Raw genomic sequence first — 8,745 nt, 5'->3', positions numbered from 1 at the left:
ATACAAGTTGAACAAACCAAATAAAAAATATAATTATATATGTAAACATAAATGTATAGGATACAGCTGCCTCTCTCCAAGATATTGGAGAGAGGCAGCGAAGCCATCATGCAAGTTGATTACATGATATTCATGATGATCAAATGGTCTCCAAATTTATAGCATGATATACATGTCATACAAATTGTAACAAATTTCATATCTTCATGTTGCGCTTACCAAGGCACCATATGCGATTATTAAAATAAAGAGCTGTGAACATTCTTGACTTTCAGTTGCAATAGGAATAAATTTGATACTTTGGTATAAATGTTTCAGAAGAGTTTTTTGTAATGTGATGCGTGTGAGAAACCGTTGGATAACCTCAAGTGCATAATCTATCTTTAGGCCTTGCGCGAAAGGCATTTTGCATATTTCTCTATAGGAAGATTTTTTGTGCTTCAATTATCTGCTGTCACAGCAGGTATTCATGACCATGACCTCATGAGCAATAGTATAATATTATTTGCTTCATTGTATATAGTAATAAGTTTTTGATAGGCTGCAACAAAATACTTGTGGTAAAAAAGCTGAAAGATGCAATATCTTGCAAGCATTGAAGCTTAACATGTTATTTTTATTTTTGCGATAACCACATACATACTTCCTTGTTACAGTGTGTAGTGAGATAAATAAAAAGCCACCACCTGATGAATATACAGTGGGGATGTCATTACCACGAATCTATTATGCGCAACATTATAAAGTTTTGCAAATGATAATTATATTTTACACACTACAAACATTTAGTGTTTAATCAAAGCCACCGAATAAATAAATAACTATATCAGCATTTGCGCATGACTCAATTGTATATATTGCATTGCGTTACATAAAAGGAAAGCATGTAACAACCATTTCCTAATGTTTTAAAAAAATGATATGTTAAAGCCATAAACATGAAGGTTCTTAGTGAATTCCTTGAAAAATGACTTTTTGTTTTGGAAAGCTGAGCAATACTGCTGAAGGAATGGTTGCATAATGCAAGAATTACCTAATTGAACATTATCTACTGTATGTTACATTCTATCTTGAAGTTGTGATGCAAAACTGTCAACGCACTGACAACAGAATAGAAGAATGTAAGAACCTCTCAGCTTTGTGATGAGACGGGTGTAAGAAAAGTAAGTAATGGGTGCAAGCAGTGAGTAATGCTGGTATACAAGTAGCTTATTAATTAATGGGAGGGGTGAAAACATGTATGAACAGCTTCAATTTGAACATTCAATGACCCTCCACTAATAGCTGCTTTAACACAACCAGCTTTCATATCTTTGTGAAGTTCATTTTACTTCTACAATTTCAGGCAGAAAATCCTAATATATAAAACCTGTTACAGCAGAAGTTTACTCGTCCAATTACAGTAAACTGCAGTACACCAAACTTAAAACTAAAATACAATGCGGAAAATTTAAATAAAGATTACAATGCCATTTCAAAGGTTTCAATATATACTGCTGCAAACCTGACAGAACTGATAAGTTATAAATATGTTTTTATTACACTACCAATATTGTCCTCAAGTTTTTTTAATATGAAATTTGCAAAATACAAGCACTACACTTCCAAATTCTACAGCATCTTTTCCGAAAAAATAGTTAAATATACGTGGCTGATAAAAAAAGTAAGATACAAAATTGAACATGTGGCCCTTTACACTAAATAAAACAATTACTATAAATAATAACATGATAATTGTTATACATGCCATAATTTCAAAGCTATAATACAAACTACGACATTTGCATGTTTTATGGATTATGGCCAAAAAATTTAAACACAGTAAAAAATGATATCACATAGTAAACTGCCCTGCATGCATTAATAACGCAACTTTTATTGCTGCTGTGAGACAAAAAAATTCACCTTTTTCTATTTGATGTTGCAATTCATTTTGAGAAAAACTAATTCAATGGGAATACGATTTTAGCAAAACATCTAAAAGAGTGAATCATATTGGTAGCAGGAAAGCAGAGCCTTAGTAAAGGAAACATTCGTTGCATGCATGTTGAAAACGGTAACAACCTTCCTTGTGATAAATTTTAGGTATCAAGTTACTTAGTTAAAATTTAAACAGCTTAGAAAATGCTATTTTTTTATATTTTGATTTATGCTGAAACCAATTTTAGATCTTGTATTTTGTTTCTCTATAAATGATACGCGACCTTGGGAAATATTTCTTTAGTTGATGATCACCTTTTGCACCCACTCCTTAAAAACAAACTACAACAAAACAACCATATTTTTTTTGCTTGTTTCTCATTAGGCTTGTCAGCTTTGCCAGACATACAAAGCAGTTTTAAGCATTGTCACATGAAACGCCTGCAAACTGCAGCGGATCTGATAGAGTTCAAGCTGAAAGCTGGCAATATTTTATAGCTACACCCATAGATTTCCTTTGATGAGATCATGTAAGAATAAGTCTAGTTCTAATGAAACCATGTAAAAATGTTGAAAAAATAACTGTCCTTTTTAAAATGTTTATCAGTATATGGCAATTTAACAATGTCTACTTTCAACACTAGAACGATACTGCAATGTTTACTATGTTCCAACAATCAGAGGTGGGCACTCAAGTTAACATGCTTGCTCAAGCAAGCCTTGAGGCTCATCTCACAAATGAATTAGAAAAATCAATTCTCTGGTATCTTTTACTTATTGTAGAATTGTATTGACTCGGAGCATCTTACCAGAAAAAAGAGAATCGAGTCTTTACCATCACCATAGAGCAATTGACTCGATTCTCTCCTTTCAATAAACAAAACAACTGAATCCAAATGCACCAATGTTTCCCACTAATAAAATTCTTAATGAAGTTGTTGATAGTAACAGTCAATAGACTGAGCTAATGCATGTAACTAAATTAGTGATTGTGGGTTATTATTATTTCGATATATGTTCATGTCCTTTTTTGTAAGAACTAATAGACAATTGATTTTGTTTATTTGGGAGAATTAAATTGAATCGTGTCATTGAAGTTAGGATAGCTTGAGAATTGAATTGTGATATATTTGCTATGAATTGTGAAATGAATTGATTTTTACACGACATATTATGCAAAAGAATTATGAATTGAATTGTTATATTTTTGATGAGAATTGAAATGACTCGAGTCATTTTTCAAAGCCTTGAAAACATCTCCACTAATGACTAATATTTTAATTCATTATTATAGCAACATTTATGCCTAAGATAAGCATGAATAATGGATTGTAGCAAACATAAAAAAGAAAATAGTTATCAATGAAGTGATCATCAAAAAGGGCACATCTTATTACACTACCATGAATTATGATATTTATAAATATTTAATAGGGTTGTTTTTGATAACTATCAGTATCTTGGAAAATGTTCATCGTATAATCGTGTTTAGATAAAAATGAACTTGTGCAAGCAGATAGTGTAATTTCAACATGTATTATAAAACTTTCAAACAAGTTAGATATGCCTTTGATAGGCTTAACATTTTTTTCAAAGGAACAATAAGTTGATGAAAGAGTTTGAAAAAAACGTAACTTCAAACCGGAAAAACCTGGCTCTTCGACATAAGATGTTTTTCCTTTTTAGGCGTTAGTCTTGCATGCTCTTCCTGCCACCGTTAGGCGTCCTGAAAGGACTGTATCAGCACTACGAAGTTGCTTTTCTGTTCGATATTCACAACAGCTAACATCATAAGCATTTTTAGATAAGTTACTACTATCATAAAAGTAACATAAAGTTACAATTAAACTCGAATTATCTTCACACGACCCAGTTGCTTGACCTACGGTAAAGAAAGTTCATGCTTGAAAACATAACTTGCACTTCAGGCGTTACTTGAATATTGAAACGCTGAATAATATCATACATATATACTACATAGCTATTTTCTAAACCTCTCAATAACAAACCAGTCGTAACAAATTTTATGAGCGATGTTAGAGGGAAGTCCGCCTATGGCGACAAGCAGGTCCACCTAACCCGTCAGTACCCGTTACCGATACGGGAGCTTTGCTCCACTTTTTAGATTGTATTAAAACTCTGGTAAATATAGAAGGCCGATATTAGAGCGTTTCATATTTGGAGCGATACTCTTGCGCTATATATAACTCCAAAATGTTCATTTAATAAATTGAAACTGATTTAATATGACATTTATTTTATTACAAATACAAAAATTAAAATTTAGTTTTTTTTTAAAATTAAATATTGCAGCAAAACGCTATTACTTGAAACAATAATTATATTGGTATTGTTAAAGTTCATAAATTGACCGAAATACAGATCCGCATAGTTTCGTGAAGTTCTCCGTCTAATACGGCAATATTACAATTATGCACTATTTATAAGCTCGCCAACTTTAGTCAATTTCGCCACAAATAATCGTTTGCTTATTTTAATAACATTTGTCGTTGATCGGCCAATATGCTAAAAGAATCTGACGTATTTAATTGAAAACGGGTTACAAATATAAATAGGTCAAGAACATGCGGTTGACTGTGTAGTTTGTTTATCAAACTATGATATAAACGCTATCGCATGGATAGTTCTCGAGATCGGACCACGAAACTGAACGTGTTGCCAAGTACAGAATTCTATTATACAATGTATTACCAATTCATCTTGAAAATATTATTTGTTGTTTAAAGAATATTTTGTACGCTGGGAACACATTTTAATAAATGACACAATAACTGTTAAACATTTTATCCAAGGAGTCTATTATTCTATGTGACGTTATATAAGCCTTCTTCCTCCCAGATTCCACTGTTAGGTTTTTAGAGCTTTTCAACTTGTGCTTCGTCGGTACTATCGTTATGTAAAATTTTGGTTTCGTCTGTTCTATTTTTTTGCTGTCCATAAGACGACCAATGAGCGCATGCGACTTGAAATAAAAGTATTATGGGACATATTTTTAGCAAATGAGAATATAGAAATCAACTGAGTCTTTTTGTGCATAGAGTACGATGACAAACATTTAACAAAGTTCTAAGCTTGGCGTTGTAACAAACAAAAGTGCTTATACTTACTTATTGCTCATAAGCACCATAGGTGCTTATCCGTTACTTTGCTGCCTTCTGTTTACATCAGAATTAGTAGGTGATTCCATATATTTATCTAAACAATGGAACGACTAGACCCATTTCTTTATTATATACTATGTATTTTGCTTTTGTGACTAAATCTGACGGATTTTTCTTAATTAGCATAACAAAGCATTGGATTTTCTCAATTTATTTAACACCACTCTTGTGCTAGGTATTCCATACCTGAGACATTCTGAAATCGCCCTTAGGCCTACTACGGAGTAATAGCAAAGCAATAATATTTTATTTTCACGGTGGTATATACCTAATGAAAAAGCTGTATGAGTGTATAAGTATTTTCTGTTACCAGGCTCGATTAGTATTCATAGTAATGTATAGTTGGTATTTTATCGTTCTGAGATCTTTTATTTGTTTTAGGCAATGGCAGTAGTGAGAAATATATGAACCAGAGAGAAGGACATTTGCTGTTTTGTGTATACATGTAATGTAAGTTGCTTGCTATTGAATTTACCATTTGTCACGTTATGAGTGCTGTTGCGCGAAAAGTATTTTTCGTGACTTTTAGCTAAAAAGCCACTAAACCCTTTTAGCCCTCACCCATATTAATATTATTTTACATCGCTGAAATTTTTTTTCAACGTAGAGTTTTCTTTAGTTAGCATTTTAGAAATTCTTACTGTATATAGATACTTTTTTATTCTTGCATATAATATTTTGTGTAAGGCATAGATAGCCACTAGTTGGATTGATCTATCAGTTTGTTGCTAAAGCTACTGATGGTGAAGGATCAAATCTATTGATCTGCATTTCAAATAAACAAAAGACGCGCGTGTTTAACACAGATAAGCTCACCGGATTGTCAGCTTTTGCCTAAAATTGTTTTCGTCCGTAGTTGTTATAAACAGGAGTTTGTATTATCTACAGTAGGCTATTTGGTAAAAATAAAATTCTATTAAATCAGAGGGTTTAATGCTACAAGTTTTACTTCAATCACTAAGCTATATATGTCAGAACTAAGCTTATTTTGTTCCAGCGTATTCAGCACACCTACTGTCAAATTTTAATCTTGAGAGAAATTTTGGTTGCCATCATATGGCGCAATAAATGCCGTATGGCAAGGGCGAAAAACATTGTGTTCCACACCGTAAAGTGAAATAATCATATAACAGGGATATTGTAACTCTGGCGCGCTTTACTAGTAAAAATACTTCAAACCAATGTGCTGCGTAATAGAAGAACAGTTTGAGAATAATTCTTTTATTTTGCCAGAAGTTACCCTTGATTTGTTTTTACCAAAGATTTGTTTTCATATAAAAGTACTCATCGTTGCTTCATTGTAACCTCGATTTCCGCAGGTTGATTTAATCAACTTTTGTCCAAACTTGATTAAATAAGTAAACAGACGACCCATTAGTAGAACTCTCATTTGATTCATTAGAATACAAAACACTTTTTAAGAGAAGATTCAAACTTTTTTTTAAATTCAAATTTGGCCGATATGTATGCGATGCATTCTACCATTGTTATATCTTTTCTGGTTGAACTGTTTTGCAGTGCACTGTAACCAATCACACGACCCGTAGCTTGCACATTCCCTCGCATAATGCCTGTCTCATCAGAATCCCTACCAAGGGGTAGAGATAAGACGTCTGGTGTGGCCTTGACAATGAAGAAGTTTGTGCTATGTGGTGCAGCAGCAACTGTAGCCGAGACAGGTAGGGTTAGTTAAGGCTACTTGTTGTTGACGGGTAATTTTGTAAGGCAACTTTGTGAGAGATTTTTCTAATTTCATATGATAAAATCATCAATAAATGCCAGTAAATTTCATAAATAAATCATTCACGCCAGATTAAAACTCTATCATATAAAAATTTAAAAAAATGAAGATTTGCTCAATTTTCGGTAATAACACATTTTCGATTTGTTTCTGATGAATATTTGTGTTTGTGTTTTGAATATTATAAATGGGTATGCAGATCATTAGTTATTGTTGATTGTTCCAGAAAGGCAAACAAATCTTTCATTCCAAATCCCTTAAGTGTCTAGTTAAATTTCATGCCAGCGTGCAGATCGCTCCGTGTAGATGCCACAAAAAGTTACATTTGTAACTGTCTATTCCACATGTGTCAAACTTACGGCTCGCTGGCCACATCAGGCCCACCTTGTAATCAGATCTGGCCTGCAAGAACTATTTTACATTATTTGTTATTCGTCGTGGCCCATCTATATGATGCACTGATGACATAATACTGCATAGAACTACAGATCCCTTAATGCAATGCTTCAACTGCCTTGCTGCTTACTTCTAGGGTCACTTTAACCTGAAGTTTGTTTCAGAATGATATTCCTGTCTGTTTTTTTTCATATTAATGTTCCAGAAACATTTAGTTTTAGTGTGTTCAATAAATGTTTATCTTGTTTGGCCTAGATTGTGTTTTGAATTTTGGCCCCTTGTACAATTGAATTTGACATCCCTGGACTCGATTCAGTCTAGCAATTTACTAATCTGACCCATGCACGCCGGCAGGCATTTCAAGTGACAGGACAAAGTTCACTGGTCTACGCTTTGTACTGGAAGAAAGTGAAGTATTAGCTCGTTGGTAGGCAGACGTCCTCATTGTGATAGCAATTTGAAGAGCTTTATTACCTATCACCACATATTGTTGTCCCATTGTTGGGTGGGGGAAAAGTTAAGCTTCTATTTGATTTGCCCTTTTTGCAACTGAGGGCTTCCGTGAATATGTCTTCTGCAAAGTAGATTACATCTACAACATCAAAAACTCTACTTCATTGCATTCAACTGACTTTCCTATCCGAGCGTGGTATTGCTTGTTAATCATTGATACATCTTTACCTACATATGGGATCTTGTTGAGTTCTCAGTCTCCTACTGAGACCTACAGATGCTGATTTTCTGAGACTAGAGAACTTGTACTCATTGGTGTGGCTTTGGACAGAATTAATTTCTTGCTGTTGGTCACATGCTGGTCACATTAGCAACAGGCACATATCTGGTCTCTTATCGTGCCGAGGCTGAATAAATATAATTGTCTGTGGCTGTCTAGTGGCCAATGGTCAACATTGAGCCTATGCAAGTGCTGGACTGTAACTATCTCATTCCTATTTACTAACCTGAGCCCAAGGAGTGTGGTATTTATAGCACGTGCATCATCAGTGCTAGTTTTATGGACCTTATTTGACCTTTATTTGACCATGGTTTTGTTTCCCAAACACCTGACTAAGGTATTTGGGAGTGAAGGTTTCCTATCTGACTCTCCTGCGCATCTAGCTCAGGAACAGCTTCTTCTGATGCTTCTCTAAGAGGGTTTCGGTGTCGATATGTAGTTACGGCTTACGAAACTTTTAAAGGTTTACTTGCAACAAAATTTACATTACAGTTATTTGGTATCAAAAGATTCACCATGTCTTACTCTGCTGTGTTGTAGGTGCAAAATATGTGGAAACGTGATTACAAGCTCTTAAAGTCTAAAATGAACAGTTAGTCGCAGCCATCACAAAAACGCCATAGTTTGGAACCTCTTTATTTTGATGACGTTCTCAAACATTTTGATTATTGTTTTGACATGTGATGTTATCACGTGAACTGAAAAGCCACTAAAAGGCTCAATATAAAATGTCTCATAGCACTAGTTTATGACAAACACATCAGGTTCTACCG

At 33.8% G+C, this 8,745-nt stretch overlaps 1 protein-coding gene across 2 annotated transcripts in view; it reads left to right on the top strand.

Annotated features, from left to right (window-relative positions):
• Positions 1-4,498: 4,498 nt before the first annotated feature.
• LOC137385563 (mitochondrial uncoupling protein 4-like) overlaps positions 4,499-8,745 on the top strand; it is a 32,347-nt gene continuing 28,100 nt past the window's right edge. The window contains exons 1-3 of one of the 2 annotated variants that reach the window (XM_068072047.1): positions 4,499-4,603; positions 5,484-5,552; positions 6,621-6,781. In XM_068072047.1, the coding sequence (XP_067928148.1) occupies positions 6,670-6,781 (112 nt within the window). In that variant the 5' untranslated portion in view covers positions 4,499-4,603; positions 5,484-5,552; positions 6,621-6,669. Of the gene's footprint in view, positions 4,604-4,768; positions 4,788-5,483; positions 5,553-6,620; positions 6,782-8,745 lie in introns of those variants that run through there. The other variant, XM_068072048.1, reaches the window with a different exon arrangement.

The sequence above is a fragment of the Watersipora subatra genome, chromosome 1, assembly GCF_963576615.1.
Source record: "Watersipora subatra chromosome 1, tzWatSuba1.1, whole genome shotgun sequence".
NCBI classification, from domain to species: Eukaryota; Metazoa; Bryozoa; class Gymnolaemata; order Cheilostomatida; family Watersiporidae; genus Watersipora; species Watersipora subatra.
The sequence above is the reverse complement of the archived record's forward strand: the minus strand, read 5'-3'. Positions and strand labels throughout refer to the sequence as shown.